This window comes from Salvelinus alpinus, chromosome 22 (assembly GCF_045679555.1).
Source record: "Salvelinus alpinus chromosome 22, SLU_Salpinus.1, whole genome shotgun sequence".
Classification (NCBI taxonomy): Eukaryota; Metazoa; Chordata; class Actinopteri; order Salmoniformes; family Salmonidae; genus Salvelinus; species Salvelinus alpinus.
In genome coordinates this window covers 4,955,735-4,974,404 of record NC_092107.1, presented here as the reverse complement: position 1 = coordinate 4,974,404, position 18,670 = coordinate 4,955,735, and the positions used below count along the sequence as shown (strand labels likewise).

The window sequence follows — 18,670 nt, the reverse complement described above, 5'->3', positions numbered from 1 at the left end:
TGACCCACTGGAATTGTAATACAGTGAATTATAAGTGAAATAATCTGTCTGTAAACAATTGTTGGAAAGATTACTTGTGTCATGCACAAAGTAGATGTCCTAACCGACTTGCCAAAACTATAGTTTGTTAACAAGAAATTTGTGAAGTGGTTGAAAAACTAGTTTTAATAACTCCAACCAAAGTGTATGTAAACTTCCGACTTGAACTGTATATACTAGGCGGTGTCAGAGGAAGGCCCAAAAGACTCCAGTCACCCAAGTCATAGACTGTTCTCTCTGCTACTGCACGGCAAGCGGTACCGGAGCGCCAAGTCTAGGTCCAAAAGGCTCCTTAACAGCTTCTACCCCTAAGCCATAAGATTGCTGAACAATTAATCAAGTGGACAACCGGACTATTTGCATTGACCCCCTTTGTTTTTACATGAGGATTTGGATGAGGATCTGTAGGGACACACTGCGGAGAGATGTCTAATTAGATCACACAGACACACACGCTCACGCAGACCCACACACGTAGACCCACACACGCAGACCCACACACACACACACACACACAAAGACACAAAGACACACACACACACACACACACACACACACACACACACACACACACACACACACACACACACACACACACACACACACACACACACACACACACACACACACACACACACACACACACACACACACACACACACACACACACACACACACACACACAAAGACACACACACACAAAGACACACAAAGACACACACACACACGCACACACGCACACAGAGGCATCGCTCTGGGCACACAGCTATTTTAGGAGAGGTCTAAATGGAAAACTCTCCATGCGTTTTATGAATCCTCAGACAAACAGAACTCTGCTTTACATAGTCACAAAGTTCAAAGTATGACACGTACAGTATTGTACAGTACATAAAGTTCCACATACAGTAACTGAAGACTATTTAATTCATACAATGTTACTGTAATTATTTCTGGACAAAAAATAACAGTATGTGACCAAAATGAAATGATTGCATGATACATGTTCCCTCATAGTTTTGTTTTTATTACATTGATCCTTACCAATCATTCACATCATTTAACACATTTAACAGAAGTTTAACATTGTTGAGAAAACTACAGGAAAATCAACATGTCACTAACAGTGCCAATTCAAAGTCGCAGATTCCAGCTACATTCAACAAACCTCAGTCAGAGTTTGAATTACAACATGTGGGAAAACCCACAAACCCAACAGGTTCCACCCAGTTCAGCAAAACATCACAATATCATTACACAAATTTTCCTCTTGAATCTGATTGGCTCGTCTGAGAAATACTGGCAGTCCAGTGTCCAGACGGGCATTTTTGGACAGTCACCGGGCGGGGGCACACGCACACAAACACACACAAACAGGCTTTTCTGGTTACCCCTAGTGTGTTTTGAAGTGTTCATCCTCAATTTCTGAGAGTGTGTGTGTGTCGATGAAACCCTGTTCCATCAATTATCCAGGTGGCTGGTGCACACAGATTCATTTTCAGCCCTTAAATGCAAAGCTCTCTTGTTCTGCAGATACAATCCCTTATCATCCATAATATCAATCCCTTATCATCCATAATATCAATCCCTTATCATCCATAATATCAATCCCTTATCATCCATAATATCAATCCCTTATCATCCATAATATCAATCCCTTATCATCCATAATATCAATCCCTTATCATCCATAATATCAATCCCTTATCATCCATAATATCCAATATCATCACCCCAGCTCATCGTGTATAAGACCTCTGCCAGTTGTAGATAGTGTGTATATTATGTGAGCATGCGGGCAGCCTCTTACAGGTACTGACACTACGATGTCTGAAGACTTTGCCCTGGCTGCTACCCCCTAGGCCCCTTCGTCTGACAGCCTGCTTAGCCCTCTCCTCTGCCGCAATGAAGTCCGTGGTGGCCCTGAAGAACTCCAGCAGGGCCTGGTGGCTCCAGCTAGTCCCAGGGGACCCTCCACCGGTCACTCCCACAGAGAAAGCACTCCCTTCCTGGGTGTTAAAGCCACAGTGTCCCCCCCTGGTGGTCAGCAGCAGGAAGAAGTGGGGGTTGCTCTCGAAGAGTTCCAGGGGTAGGGTAGACTGGGGGTCTCCTCTGATAGGGTCATCCTGAGCACAGACACTCAGAACGGGGATGGCGACTTCGTCTACGTCCCGGAGGGGTTCATTGCGTTCCCAGTAGGCCTCCCAGGCTCCCCCACTGCTGCTGCTGGTGCCCGCTGCTAGGGCCAGGGCTCCTTTAGGGCCAGGCGGCTGGCAGAACAGCACCTCCTCCAGGCCACGCAGGGAACAGCTGGAGAAAAGGGTGTCGGTGTGCACTGTCTCACCCAGCACTGTCCTGTACCTAGATATACAGTACACAGACATGAACACACACACGCAAACAAAGAGACAGACCCACAACGCCCACACACACACACACACACACACACACACACACACACACACACACACACACACACACACACACACACACACACACACACACACACACACACACACACACACACACACACACACACACACACACACACACACACACACACACAAAGTACAATCAGCAAATAAAGTACAATCAGTAAATAAATGTAGAAGAGCTGCAAGGCTCTGTAACATCCTTGTTAGCATTGATTGTGAAACCACAAGTTGGGTCCCGATGCCCCGCTCGATCAATAGCACTGTGGGCAGGACACCGGTTGCCATGGTTATGGTATTGTATTTTAATAAAATCCTATAATATCAGGGTATTTGACATCGTTCCCTTTCTTCTCCTCTTCTCAATCAGGTTTCTCTCTCTCTTCACCATCCCCTCTCCCTCACCCCTCCCTTTCCATCCTTACCCTGTGTGTTTGTCCCCTTCTACCCTCTCCCTCCCTTCCTCCCCACTCCCTTCCTCCCCCCTTCCTCCATCCTTTACCTGCTGAGGCATATCCTCTGGTAAGTCACCAGAGCCCAGTGGAAGGGCCAGATGGGTCCGTTCTCAAACCAGCTCTGGCAGCGGAACACTGGCGAGAGGCAGGCGGCGGCCGTCACGTAGCTGGATGAACCACATTCTCCCAGGTAGGCGAGGAGGAGACCGGACCCGGTGCTCTCACTCACCGCGTACAGCCGGCTCACGGGCTGCCTGTAGCGCATGTAGCGCACGGCCTCGCGTAGGTCCCCTGGGTCGCCAAACTGCTGCAGCTTGACGGTGCTGAGGGGGGTGGCGTTGTGGCTGCGCCGGTTAAACACCACGGGTAGGTAGCCATGGGACAACGCCACCTCACAGAGCTGAAGGACAGAGAAACAGAACATAGTGTAATTCATAGTGTTAGGTCAATGTAAAAGCCCTATTTAAATACATGAATTCATTAATGCATGATGTTTCAACTGACTATGAACTGTTACAACACCAACACAGGCTGCATCTGACATGGCATCCTATTCCCTATATAGTGCACTAATTGAAGTACAGTTTTCTAACATAAGGATGATGAGGTATAAAGCAGATTATCTTTGCTCCAGTCTTCCATTTGTTTTCCCTCTGGACTTCTGGACTATGCTAACAGTGTCGAGCCCATGAGGAATTCTTGTCACTGAGACTCGAGAAACACGGAAGTATGCACACGCCAACACTCACACTTAAACTCATGCCTGTACAGTCGCAGACACACACACCTACACACTGTCACTCAGAAGCATGCACACGCCTGCAGTACATCCTGCCACACATATGCCTACACAGACCCCTGCACACACTCCTGCGCATGCATCTGCACACACATTTACACACTGCCACATTCTTCAGACGAACGATGCCAAACTCTCACAAACTCCCACAAATATTGAAGGTCCACCATTCAGCCTGAACATAGCTCTGTGAACAAGACCAAAGGGATTTGTCTCTGACTCGACCAACCGTAGAAATGGAGGAAGTAGAAATGACATCATCACTCTCATAACACAGCTGTTAAATGCAGAGGTAAAGTCATCATATTGGAGGGGTATCACAGTCAAGTTCATCATACTGGAGGGGTATCACAGTCAAGTTCATCATACTGGAGGGGTATCACAGTCAAGTTCATCATACTGGAGGGGTATCACAGTCAAGTTCATCATACTGGAGGGGTATCACAGTCAAGTTCATCATACTGGAGGGGTATCACAGTCAAGTTCATCATACTGGAGGGGTATCACAGTCAAGTTCATCATACTGGAGGGGTATCACAGTCAAGTTCATCATACTGGAGGGGTATCACAGTCAAGTTCATCATACTGGAGGGGTATCACAGTCAAGTTCATCATACTGGAGGGGTATCACAGTCAAGTTCATCATACTGGAGGGGTATCACAGTCAAGTTCATCATACTGGAGGGGTATCACAGTCAAGTTCATCATACTGGAGGGGTATCACAGTCAAGTTCATCATACTGGAGGGGTATCGCAGTCAAGTTCATCATACTGGAGGGGTATCACAGTCAAGTTCATCATACTGGAGGGGTATCACAGTCAAGTTCATCATACTGGAGGGGTATCACAGTCAAGTTCATCATACTGGAGGGGTATCCCAGTCAAGTTCATCATACTGGAGGGGTATCACAGTCAAGTTCATCATACTGGAGGGGTATCACAGTCAAGTTTATCATACTGGAGGGGTATCCCAGTCAAGTTCATCATCAGCATTCCTATTTTGATTAAATGCTTATAGAAACGTACTCATCAGTGCAACAATGTGTGAATTAACGCAGGACTTGGGCTTCTGCCATGTTGGAAAACTGAGGGTTTATTTTGAACCAGGCATTTGTCTAGCTCCGAATTACCATAGTTCAGTCTTACTCACTGGCTTGACTAATTGTGTAATAAACGTGTAGACAGTATGGTGTCCTGTGTCTGGACACAAGCCTGTAAAATCCACACTCAGACGTGATCTCACCTTTGGCTCTATGTCTGACCTTAAAGAGAGCATACAGGAGTCATGGGACCCATTTCACTCCACAACGTTGTTCATTCCCTTCTCTCGGTCCCTCCCTAATCCCCTTCACAGATCTGACTGTACTGGACAGGCGAAAGAAATATGGTGAAAACTATTTGGAGCGCAATGCTAAAACCAACCCAGTCATCTCAGATCTGTGTTGGGGAGTTATGAGGGAAAATGGGAGTGGAAAACATTTTTTGAATGGAATGCAGCCTTAGTCAGAATGAACTCTGAAAGACTGCAGACTAGCTTGCTACAACTCAGGCCGTTAGGGGGGTAGAGGGCATAAAACCTGTAACTGTCCTCCAACAAATCATCCACCGCACACTCTGCATACTTTCATACTGTATAGCCAGGGCAGCAGGACTGAGCAAGAATATGTCTGTGTCCCAAATGGCAACCTATTCCCTATATAGTGCACTACATATGGAATAGGCACACTTGGGACGCACCTGCCATTCACCATCTGTTTCTAGACACTTTTATGGTGTGTGAGTTTGCTGTGATGGAATGTAGGCCCATACGCTACAGTATATGCCCAACTACTGTAACATAACATGGGGGAGGGGGTAAAACAAAGACAATCTCATTATGAAAAAGGATGACAAAGTCTCATCTAGAAAGGATGATGTCCAAACACACACTGATTTAGCTCTCTCAAAATACACGAATGTACTCTCTCTTTATCTCTCTCTTCCTCTCCCTGTCTCTTCTTATCTCATCTCTATCTTTCCCTCGCCTTCTCTCTCTCTCTCTCTTTCTTTCTTTCTGACTCCCTCTTTCTCTCTCACACACACATATACCCCCACACACACACACAATTGGAGCTGACCCAGAAAGACAAAAGAAAAAATAATCCAACATAATCTATCTTTCTCTTTCTTCCTCTCTCTCTCTCTCTCTCTCTCTCTCTCTCTTACATTCTTCCCATCACCCTCTCTTTCGCTCTGATGCTCCCTCGATCTCCCAGCAAAAAGGAAAGTCAAATCTGACAGAATTCAATTTTAGTTAAATCTTTCTTCCCATATCCCTCTCTATCTCCCGCCTATCCCCCTCTCTCTTTCTTCCCCCATCTCCCTAGGCTACAGACATAAAAAATCATTCACTTTAACTTTTACTCCAAATTCCTTTTCTTCAGCTCTCCATCTCCCAGAAAACAGAAAAGTCCCATTTGACACATCTGATAGAATACATTTTTCTCCAAATCTCCCTCTCGCATCTCTCATTCTTTCTATTTCCCCCTCTCCTCCCTCCATCTCTTTCTCCCACATCTCCCTAGGCTACAAACAAAATAATTCACTTAAACCTTAGTCTAAATTCCCATTCTTCTGCTGACTGCTGACAGGCTGTTGATAGTGAATCAGCGCCTATGAATGCTCCCATTGTTGACAGACTAGGCTAGTAGGGGGTGCTGGCGGTCAAGGTTGTGACTTTTTGTTACTCACAACAGTAACAGAGTACATAAATCAGGCTTGTAACAATGCAAGCCTGTCCAGATTAGACAGTTTTACACTCAATTGGGATACTTTATAGTGGATTGGGCAGGTTTTTTGATCTAGTTGGGGTAGAAAGTGTCAGAAGAATCTAGCAACATTGCCTGGACCGCAGGGCACACTGACTCATTATAAGGCTAATGAGCATTGGAGTGTAGCCTGATCCCAGATCTGTTTGTGCTGTCTTGCTGATAATGGTATGAGTTGGCAAGACAGCACAAACTGATCTGGGACTAGACCATTGGGAGTACAACTGCAGTGATGTGATCCTTTCACTCACAACCTGTCCAGGCAGAGCAAAGCCTTGTAAAAGCGTTTCTCAATTACCACAATCACTGTATTGAACCCTGGTTTTACCGCATGGCACTGTGCTCGTTGTTCGCTTTCTTGCTCTCTTCCTCACCTTGCCAAGGCTGACTTGAATGAAGATGCCCCCCATGCGCAATGGAAATAGGCATTGGCACTGGTACTTTCTCATATCTCGTCCAACCTCCTTTTTTACACCAATGCAATGATGAATTAGACATAATTTCACTATTTATGTAATTTCACCATTACAAATAACTTCACAGATTGAACCTTCAACAATGAAAGGTATAGCAGAGAATTGTATGACCATGAGATAGGCTTTGTTATGTGTATGCATATAATATATGATTACCAAATAAATCAGAATAACTACACTGTAACGGAAAACAGTAAATTATACAGTAATTTGGGGTATTATCGACAGTAAAATACTATGAAACATTTTGCTGCAGCATACGGTAAATGATGGTGCATTGTGGTAAAATGTTGTGGGCGGGGAAATAATTGCTGTATTTCAAATGGTAATGTATTTCCACCCCGCAGAATACAATACCGTAATGTATCTTTGGAGCACCAAAAACATTTTGACCACTAGTGCGTGCATGGTATTGTTGTTTCTGGCTCATTCACATATTTTGAGGCTGTATTTGTTGCACCTGTGAGTGAGAATGATGTAACAATTTAACTCCTTTCAGGTTATAGTGATCCATCAATTTGTATGGGGGACAGATTGCAATGGCAGTAAGCCCTAAACCTTAAATGGTTGAGCATTTTGCCATGCCCTTTTGGTCTGTTTTGATCTGTAGTCGCTGCCAGTTTGGAAGCCTTTGTTATGGCCTCTAGAAGTGCAAGTGATATAAAACCCCACATATTCATTAATATGTTGTAACGTGTCAACACTTTCCCTTGCAGCCAACCTGCTTGCACTAACTAATCCCTTGTAATTACAGTAAAATACTGTGAAATACAAAACCCTCTCCTTAATTAATTTAATTAATTCATCCATCCATTCATACTGATTATGGTAGCATTTTACTTTTTTACAGTATAATAGTCAATTTTGCGGTATTGTACTACATGTCATTATACAGTACTTGCTTTGAGACTGTGTTATTACAGTAGATGTACTGTTATATGAAATACAGAATTGTACTTGCCACCAAGCTGCCTGTAAGCTACTGTATATTCACAGTAACCCCATTACAGTGTAGAGATGTCTAGAGTTTATGTAAATCTTATTTCTGCCCCGGAGACTGTCCACAACAGCCCCCAATAGACATCCATAGCACTGTAACACTATAAGCTATGTTCTAAGTAACAGCTATGTTGTCAGAGCAGAAGTAAAAAAAGGAGCAAGACAATTAGTATAATTCTGCCCCCATTAAGACCATAAGGCAGCCTTAGCACATACTGTAGGCCTAATAACAGGTGTAGGTGGGCACTGGGCACACTATGGTTGAGGGTGTTTTCACATGATGAACAAGAATAAGCCTGGTTATGAGAAGGTATTGCATGATATTTCATCATTCATTAAATCATTAGGCTACCTTCAGCACATTTCTAGTGATTTTCCCGAAAGAGTTGGGTATGATGAGGAGGATAGGGCTCGTGGAATTACTCGAGGTTCTCCTCCGTTTCTGGTACGACGCACCGGCCACCGACACTGCCCAGTCCAGTGCCACGAGACCATCGTCACTCAACTGCAAGTAGTCCCGCACGAAATGCACCCGGCTCTTGTACGGCCAGCACGCGCCGTAGACGGTCTGAAGAAACGCACTCGCCCGCCATGTCCATCCGGTGCACGCCGTGAAATTGCTGAAAGTCCTGCAGTGTTTGAGGAGATAGTTGGCCAGCGCCGAGGGTTTGCATATCAGCGCAACAGCGGGGACTTTATTCTCACCTTCCAAGTCCGGTGTCTGGGCATTAGCCCAGTCCCCCGGGACCTCCCGGTCTGAGACGCACCTCTCCGAGACCCTCTCCTTCGTTTGCCGCCGTGAAATTCCGAGCCTCTGGAGGAGTGCGTCTGGCTCGCCCTGGGTACCAACATATTTCGAAGCTGGCCAAATAACGGCCACCAGAATCAGAATACACAAAACCACTAGCCATTCCAGCATTTGAACGGTGGGGAATAAACGGTCAATTCCACGGATGTTCTATAGGCCTACAGTTATTTTTTAATTCAAGTCAGCCAAAGCTAATATTAAAGCACAAAGAACCATCTTCGGTTGGTTGATGTCTTGTTCTCACAAAGCACAACGTGCGCGTAACCATATAGACTACTTGCTTTCGTTGGGAGAAACCAGAATGCGCACAGCCACAGTCTCCACTTTATTTCCTACAGTAACATTTTCACTTTGATATCTCCAGCCTTGATTAGATTTCCTGTTCATCCTTATTGAAAACAGATTGTTGAAGCAGAAACTGACTGGAAAAGACCCACTGTTTCAAAATAAAGCGCCCCACTCCAGAATGGCTGCCTTCTTCAAGGTGCATTTCTGGGTAAATTACGCAAAGTGTTTTCTCCGACAGCACATGAAAGGTATGGACACCCCCTCTCCAGGTCGTTCCAAATCGAGATGCATGGTGTTCTCGGCGCGCGCCTTTGAATTATCAGTAATTTCATGCAGAACTGCGCAAGCTTCGCTCCTCAACCTCAACAGCTATGTGAGCGAGAGAAACGTCAGAATGCATTGCACTGTTCATGCTTCAAGTCCGAGGCAGGCAGGCGCCTCCCAGCTCCCATGCAGAAACCCTCTTTGTCAGACTGTCAGAGGCGAAAACATCTCCTATAAAATTAACTTAGGGATGTACCGCAACATTTTCTCTTTCAAAGTAGTCATTCTATGTGAAATAGTATGGCTAGATGTAGGGAATAGAGGGACATTAGGGAGGCAATATATGTTAGGTAGTGCTCGTAAACCGCTGCTTGTATGGGGTGATGATGATGCAGTTGTTGCTGTTTTGGACCTATCTGAAAATGATGGCAGTCTGACGGCAGTCTGACAGAGTGCTGTAGCCTGCCAGGGAGCACTGATGGTGAGGACCAGACTGACAGAGAAATGTAGCCTGTCAGGGAGGACTGATGATGAGGACCTGTGGTGTATGAGTCAGTGGACTTAAAGTGTGTGTGTGTTGTATTGTGTTGTGTGTGTATATGTGTGTGTGCTTAGACATTAACCAGACTGCAGTCTGTTGTTGGTGCATGTGGTTCAACTGTTTATCTTTGAGCCTATGATGAGACGATTTCAGTTGGCGAGACACAAGAAGACAACAGCTAATGTTATTCATGAGGCTGAACCAAAGAAGATAAATTAAGAAATGAACGGAACAGAACTTTGGCCTCACTCATCTTTTTAGTCATGAAAATAAATGATATTCTATGTCTGTGGAGCGAGGGATGCTGATTAGAAAGAAAGGGAAGAAAGTGAAAGGGAGGAAGAGACCAAGAGGAGTGACAGGGAGGATAGTGTATCTAGAGAGAGAGAGAGAGAGAGTTGACATGCAGTAAGGATAGGGGTTATGGCGCCTGGAGGTTTTTGTTATAGATTGTTCAACACACCTGCTTCTCAAGACATGTTATGGCCCTCATGGGACATCACACACCCTCGAGGGACGTCACAGGATATCTAAAAACAAGCACACACCCTTTATTGTTTTGTTTATGGACGATAAATTGTTCTGCATGATCCAAGGTTTTGGGAACACGCACAGACACAGTCACACAACCACAGTTGTGGTTCACCTGTTTATCTTTGGTACACAGTCACCACACAGTCACACAGTCACACACACACACACACACACACACACACACACACACACACACACACACACACACACACACACACACACACACACACACACACAGTGTACCACGTGAACTCAGGAACTGGTGGCGAATGGTCCTTGAGAGGGGCTGTGGTCTTTGAGAGGTCTGAGAACATAAATACACACACACCAGAGGACACCAGAGGACACCGATAAGAGAAACGGTGCCATAGAGAATATGACACGAATTACTCTAACTGACATAAGAAGAGCCATGAAGGGCATAATCTAGCAGCTCTAGTGTCCTGTAATGGGGGGTGAACAACCTCCACCCTTCCCCATGAACATAGCCCTAAATGACCCTTCTCTGTATGTTCCTTGTCATGTGTTGTGTGCTATTTTCATTCTCCTCTCATGATAGTTACACCATAACATGTAAATAATTGCTGTAACAGAGTGGATGGTTATGTGTTACTGTTCTGTTGATCTTCTTGCATTAAGCAGAAGTCTCTTGTTCTCCATCCTATAGTAAAAGAGTGAATGTACTGTAGAAGAGATGTTCTCTATTAAAACAACCTTTCCAGACAAATGAGGTGTGTTGGCAGATGCATAAATGAATGAATAATTGCTCCCTGTCTGCCCTAGAGACAGGACACACCTGTCATGGCTTTGCCAAAGCATTGACCCTGCAGTTGACGAGGCATACAATGGTCTACACTGAAACACATATACGCACACGAACACACACATGGGTACGTACACACCCGACACATACACACACACTCACATACACAAACACCGACACACACACACACATACACCCCTCCTCATCCATTACTGAACACTGATCCAGGGACGTGGTGCTAAATCTGGACTCCCTCCCCAGGAGTGCTGACTAAATGTAAAAAACACTGGCTGGAAATAACACCCAGTGTGCATCCCAAATGGCACACTATTGCCTATTTAGTGCACTACTTTTGAACAGGGCCCATAGGGCTATGGTCTAAAGTAGTGCGCTATATAAGGAATTTGGTGCCATTTAGAACACATCCCCAGTCTGCTCCTGCAGAACAGAATGTCTGAATTATACAACCAGTGTACAGTATGCATTATGAATGACATATCTCGCAGCTGTAGTGTTGATCGTTCAGCAGAGGTCATACTAGTTTAATACAGGGTGTGTTTGAACTGGGAATGAGAAATCAAACACTATCAATAGATTTATAATAGATTCATGATTAAGTATTTAGCGTTTGATGATGGTGCACTAAACACAGATTTTGACAGCTGATCTCTAAATTCTACATGATCAATTGATATTAATCTTTTGATTGGTTTTCTGAAGGAAAATGCAAAACAGAAGTACATTAGCTCAATCTCCAGCCACATATACAGTATGATGTCACCAAGGAGATGGTGAAGTAGATAAAGAGGGGGAGAAGTGAAGTGAGGAGAGAGGAAACTGTGGGAGGCCTCATGTGTCATTCATAGTCATAGTTTATGTGTAGAGAACCGATTTGTGGGGCTTGGATAAACAAATGGCCCCCGCCCTCTAAATCTCATTGCCTCCCTGATGGGAATGGAAACCAGCTGTAGTGTGGAAGACTGAAATGATAGTAGTGTCAGAGGCTGTCCAACAGGACTGTGTGTTGTGTCCCCCTTGTGTGTTCTCCCTCCTGCATCTGGGAACTATCATCACAACACTGCCTGCCCCCTGTGTACGCCGCCACCCCCCCAGCCCTCCCATCCTCTCCTCATTCCTACCAACATCTCCCCATCCTTCCCCTACCCTCACTTCCTCTCCTCACCCACCACGGTCACCATGGCACCACTGGCAGGAGTCACAACACTGCATGTGTGAGGGGGGGGGGGGGAGTATACATTTAAACCCAGCCTACCACGACTTCAAAACAAACATTTCACACCATGACACAAGCTCACATAACCTTTTTGGTGTGGGATGAGATCACCTAAATGCTGATATAACTTCAGTTCTGCTTCTTTACCTCTGAATCGCTAAGGCTTGATCAGTGTGCAGTTAAATTATCCAAGACCTGTGTTAGAAGGCAAACACTACCTCAGTTTGCTTTCTTCAGATAGAGTATGAGCTCATCCACTCTGGTGTCAACCCCATCCCTGAACCCCACATCCAACAGGATTACATTACATTACTATTCAACTTTTTAATGTACAACGATTCCAAATTCTGTTAGGCAACATCCACCACTGAGACCTTGACATAACATGGCTAACATGCAGTACATGTGTGAAGTCTATTGCTATCAGGATGCAGAGAAGCTCAAGAGCCCAATGAAAGTTTTGGCTTCAATTTTTTTTTAAAGCTGCACTTCCTCCCTCTGTTGTCCTCCTAAACTGTCCCTCTCCTGAACCCCATCGTGACGTAGGTAGAATGCAGGGTGTAGTTGACTGACGTCTGTGACCACTGACCAGACAGACGCGTATTTAGGCGAAACCCACTTCAGCCTCAAATGTTATCCTCTAATGAATTAAAAGGCGTAAACAACTCAAATGTCATCTTAACACTTTTGTACTTTGACGCAGTTTGTTTTTTATGACATCAATAAATTCTGAGAATTCATCTAGCCAAATGCTAGCGGCAACAAGTCCTCTATTCACACCCCATTGGTCACACATACACGCACACGCACACACTGTGCAGTATGTCTAGCCAGATCTGCACAGACAGCACTCTGAAATGTCATAGACACCGTTTTTTGGGTAGATTGTTGTTGTGTAAGCAGTAAGCACTGGTTTGCTGGAAACCTGCTTGATGCACAGAGGTGGTACGCCGGCTTGGTTCAGTGCACACTGGTGGTACGCCACACCAGTGACTCGGAGATGTGGGGTGATGCGTCAAATTGTGCGACCACATCCTCTGTGGCTCACTTCCTGTCCCTCTTACACTTCCTGTTTAAGGAGTAATGCTGAAAACAATCCCCAACCAAGAGACATAACACTAACAGTCAAAAGCATTAAGAGTAGACTACCTTAGCTAATTAACAGACAATCTCCCTCATGTCCTTCCAGACTGTATACTGTACCACAGCACTATAATCAGGAGTTCTTTACTCCACTGACGGATAGCAGTGTCCGTGATGGCCCTGACCTCAGCTGAAATGCTAAAGTACAGTACTATTGATTGACACGTTATTCGGTTATTCATTATTGGCAGGTTGAGGATAAGCTGTAGAGTCAGTCAGTCAGGGAGTGTTTATAAAAGAGACAAATATTTTGAAAGAGACCAGTATCCCAGGACTGCACAACTTTCTGTTTGTAAAACGCATTTTGAAGCATACAAAAGAACAACAGCAGGGATGCTGTGCCATTATATTTTATTTGATACAAATAGTTGATAAAACAATGAGGCTGTTTGTCTTGTAACGTTAAGTACCACAGTATATTCCAAGTGTCACCAATGGGAATAAACTAGCTACCTCATAGTGTAGCTGTACTATGACAAAGCCTGCAGCCCTGCCTGTCCTGAATCCTCAACGCGGCCAGGAGAGGAGAAGCTAATCTGAGAGCTCAACGTTTATACATCCTGACTCCTCAGGGAGAGTTTGGGTATGACATCAAAGGAGGAGAGAAAGGGAGGGAGAGAGAGAGAGGTATAGAATGGTGGGAAGGAGAGAGAAATATTCAGTTTGTGAGTCAGGGGAAGGGAGAAGGGAAGTGAGGGGAGAGAGGTAGGAGGATAATGATAGAGAGGGGGAGGGAGAAGGGAAGTGAGGGGAGAGAGGTAGGAGGATAATGATAGAGAGGGGGAGGGAGTTAGAGAAAGAAGAGAGTGAGATAAAGTGAAAGAGTCAGGAAAAAAAGAGGGACAGAAATGCGGATGTTGTTCGACCTCCCGCCCTGCTCCTGGATGATCTGAATATAGATTAATGAGGTGCATTAGAAGTAGATTAGACAGAGATGAAGAGATCTTCAACCAGAGAGAGTATAGATTTTGACTGTTCAAACAGTATCTCTAGAGAGAGTGTTTATTCTATAGGATCTCTGGAGTGTCTTGTCATAACACTGTTATATAAATTACATAACTGATCATGACTGTTAAAGACAAACCAAACCAAGGCATTGTCATAGGGCATTATCGGACATCTTAAGTAGAGTAACAGTTTCTGTTAAGTTTTATTTTATCACTTGAATTCATCTCACTTGCTAGGCAAAGTGGTGGACTGAAGACAGAATGAAGACAAAGGGACTGAAGGGGGTGGGTGCAGCCCCGGTTCCCATGACAACCTGGGGATGAGTTGGTGAGGATGCAAGTATGTGTTTGTTTGTTAACGTTTCCATCACAAAGAGTGTGCCTGCCAACTGTTCACAACGCAAAACCCACAGCATGTCTGAACACCTGCAGACATATAGATCAGTCAAATGGATCATTTAAAAATCCCATTGAAGCCACATAGATAGGCTACTGTAGAAGATGAACCATCTAGTTGAATATTCAGTCCCCTCTCCTCCATGGCAGCTACATAACAGTGACAGAGTAACTAACAAACAAAACTTATGTTCATAACGCGCTGCCATGTCTGCCTAAAGTTAATTGAAAGAATATTATGACTGTGTGTGTGTGTGTGTGTGTGTGTGTGTGTGTGTGTGTGTGTGTGTGTGTGTGTGTGTGTGTGTGTGTGTGTGTGTGTGTGTGTGTGTGCGCGTGTGTGTAGCAGAGTCTTCATTAACTAATTATAACTCTACCTCCATGTACTCCATGTACCCTCTTGGTCCCAAGGGAGAGATCATCCTCACCAGAGTGATGGATGAGCCTGAGGAGCGGTAGAGCAGTGTTCTACTCCTTTTGGCCCTTGGCCTTTTGGATCACACCTGTAAGACTTTTAGAGCACATTAGTGAACATTCACTTCAGAGAAAATGTCAAGCTAATTGAAAATACTATAAATATAATAGCAACCATTAGCTCTGTATTCTACCACTCTAGGGTTTAGATTTCCCTACCCCAATACTGAACCGCAGATAAACATCATTAACTGAACTATATCCTCAAATGACAAACCTTCCCGATATCAGTGCATGAAGCTAGCCGATCTGCTTCATTTCACACGGACGCACGCACACACACACACAAGCACGCACACACGCACACGCACACACCCTCTTTGTGTACGTTCCTCTCTGTTGACCACTCACTTACAGACAATGTAGCGGGTCACCATTGAGGGCATAATGTTCTGAAAATGTGTGTGTGTTCTGGCCCTGTCTGGGTGCTTTGTGTGTGTGTTGAATGTACGGTAAACAGAACATGGCCTTGTGGCCCTACACTCCTCAAAGAGAGGCCTGACTATCTGCAAGGCCATGGGGATAAAACTATGACGCCGTGAGGTGACAGTGACGGAGAGACCCTGGAGAGACAGAGAGAGAGAGAGAGAGAGAGAGAGAGAGAGAGAGAGAGAGAGAGAGAGAGAGAGAGAGAGAGTGAGATGGGTGAGTGGGTGGAAAGGGGGAGTGGGGGCTGAAAGCTAGAACTAAAATCAGAGGAGATAGATTAGTCAGTCAGATCACGGTTTAGCTAAATACATTTGGTCTATCCAAAGTGAGTTGAGAACCTGTTTTTGGTTCTGCTTATTCTATTTATATGATTCCTTTCTATGATGACCACTGAGAAGCAGGTCTCTCAGTGCTGAGGACACAAGAAGATGGAAGGTTCCAGAGCTGACAATGCTCTAAACTCCATGTTCCCACGATGCACTTTGATTCTCATGCACCTTGCTTCTGTTAAAGTACTCTCTCTCCAACAGAGACACACACACACACTTTAGACTGTACATGTTGTCACAGCAAAATAATCCTGCAGCAACAGGATTTGAACGTTTAGTCCATAATGTTGCTTGATTGGTGGTTAGGCTATTAGCTGGCCAAAGTAGGCTACTTGAAAAGTGCAGTACTGCTAACATAACCATGTGTTTTCAGTGAATTTATGTAAATCACGAAAGTCATCTGCATTGCCTGCGGAGACGGACAATTTTCAGCACCAATAGTGTAATCAAATTAAGAATGGTGTCGCATCCCTCCAATAGAGTTCCAGACACTTGTAGAATCTATGCCAAGGTGCATTGAAGCTGTTCTGGCGGCTCGTGGTGCCCCAACGCCCTATTAAGACACTTTATGTTGGTGTTTCCTTTATTTTGACAGTTACCTGTACATATGTACACTGCAGAGAGACAAATAGCACATGAAAAGTTGAACATGAAAGGCCCAACAGCTTGCTTTCCAGGCTCACTGGCTGTAGATAGGGTTGTGGTTGGGGGTGGGATGGGATGGGATGGGGCAGGTCTTTGTGCTAGCCCAGCAGGGTGTTCTGCACATGCAGTGAGTAATTGCCAAGTGTCTGTGTGAAACAGAGTATTAACAAGCAGGTTACAGAGATAAGGACCGGCAGGAATGAACCATACACACATGCTCTGACACACTCTCAGTTTCTCTCTCCGACACAAATTAAAGGTACACTATTGTACGTGTGCAAAATCTAAACAAAAATCATATTTTACCTACCAATTAAGCATAGAGGAACTCACAGTTGGAATCTGTTAGTAGGAGATGTGGACTAATATGTTGATTAGAGATCAAAGTGTTCTTCAGTTCATCTGAGGATGAAAAGAGTTAGAGCTCATTAGGATACAGCTCTGCACACTGCAGTCTGATCAAACACCCTGCAACTGTTCTCTTTCTCTTCATTTACAGTATCATCAAAAATGAAAATAAAGACTTTTCAAGATGGAGATTTGGTTTTAGAAAATAACAGCTTTGTTTTATAGAGGGCTGGAGTAAGCCATTACATTTCACAGTGCCAATAGATTTCTTCAAGTATGCTAAAAACCTCAAATGCTCCCCAAAACAAAGTGATCGAAGCTAACCACTGGGCACAGACTTAATATTGACGTCTAGTTTTGATTTACATTTGACTGAGTTGTCAACTAATGTGAATGCAGCATGAAATCAACAAAACTTGTCACCATGTCATTGGATTTAGGTTAAAAGTTGGCAGAAAAAAATACAAAATTCCCTTACGTTGATGGCTTATTGCAAATTTGTTTTCCACGTTGTTTTAACGTCATCACTTTGAATTGTTTTGTTGAAATGAAATGGTAGAATGTTGATTCAACCAGTTTTTGCAGAGTGGGTTCCGTAACAACCTTGAGTCTTTAACAAGGTCTACAGTTCACATGAGACCCACAAAATCAATAGATTTTAGTTAAAAAGAAAACAAGAAAAAGAAGCCACCCTCTGCTTCTTTCTGTTTGGCCTTCTCTGTCTTTATTTGAAGAATAACAGCCTCCTTGAAAGTGTTTTATGTGATGTTCTTTTGAACATTACTGTCTTATTTAACACAGATATTAGAAATACCCCTATTAAAGACCTGCTATGCTCCACTGGGCTCAGAGGAAGAACATTCTGCGTTCTACACACTATCGTCAACCACAAGCTCCACTCTCCTCTTCAATATTTTAGAGGAATCCTCTGGTGTGAAACTGAGGAATGTTAAATACAGATATTACACTCCGTCATCATGGTTTCTACTCTTTACCTCAACCAACACACAGCATTGTATTAGCCTGTACTGTATGTACTTATGCTGTAACCAACTCTATCATTGCCCTGCAATACGTTTCAACTCTCCTCTCCCTCAACTCACACAGACAGCATTGTTGACCTCCTTTCCTGATAGCTTCTCTTTCAGTTTACTATCTCTCTCCCACTCTCCCTCCCTCTCTCTCTCCCACTTTCCCTCCCTCTCTATCTCCCACTCTCCCTTTCTTTTTTTGTAATATTTTATTTTAGTTGACAATAAACCAAAACACACATAGACAAAAACAATAGACAACTTAACATTTACAAACATTAAGTACATCACACTTGCTCAGTGTGTGAAAAAAGAGAGTTCCATGCACTCATGGCTCTGTATAATACTATACGTTTCCTTGAATTTGTTCTGGACCTGGGGCCTGTGAGAAAAACACTGGTGGTATGTCTGGTGGGGTAAGTGTGTGTATCAGTTGACTATGCAAACAATTAGAAATTTCCAACACATGAATGTTTCTTGTAAAAACAAGAA

General features: G+C 44.2%; 1 protein-coding gene across 1 annotated transcript; it reads right to left on the bottom strand.

Moving 5' to 3' along the window:
- Window positions 1-1,042: 1,042 nt before the first annotated feature.
- On the bottom strand, window positions 1,043-9,502 carry LOC139548847 (protein ABHD15-like). The gene is made up of 3 exons (XM_071358740.1): window positions 8,357-9,502; window positions 2,971-3,323; window positions 1,043-2,397 (listed from the first exon to the last, which is right to left on the bottom strand). The coding sequence occupies exons 1-3, from the start codon at window positions 8,921-8,923 to the stop codon at window positions 1,776-1,778; spliced, it is 1,542 nt and encodes a 513-aa protein (XP_071214841.1). The 5' UTR covers window positions 8,924-9,502; the 3' UTR covers window positions 1,043-1,775.
- Between the last annotated feature and the right edge of the window lie 9,168 nt (window positions 9,503-18,670).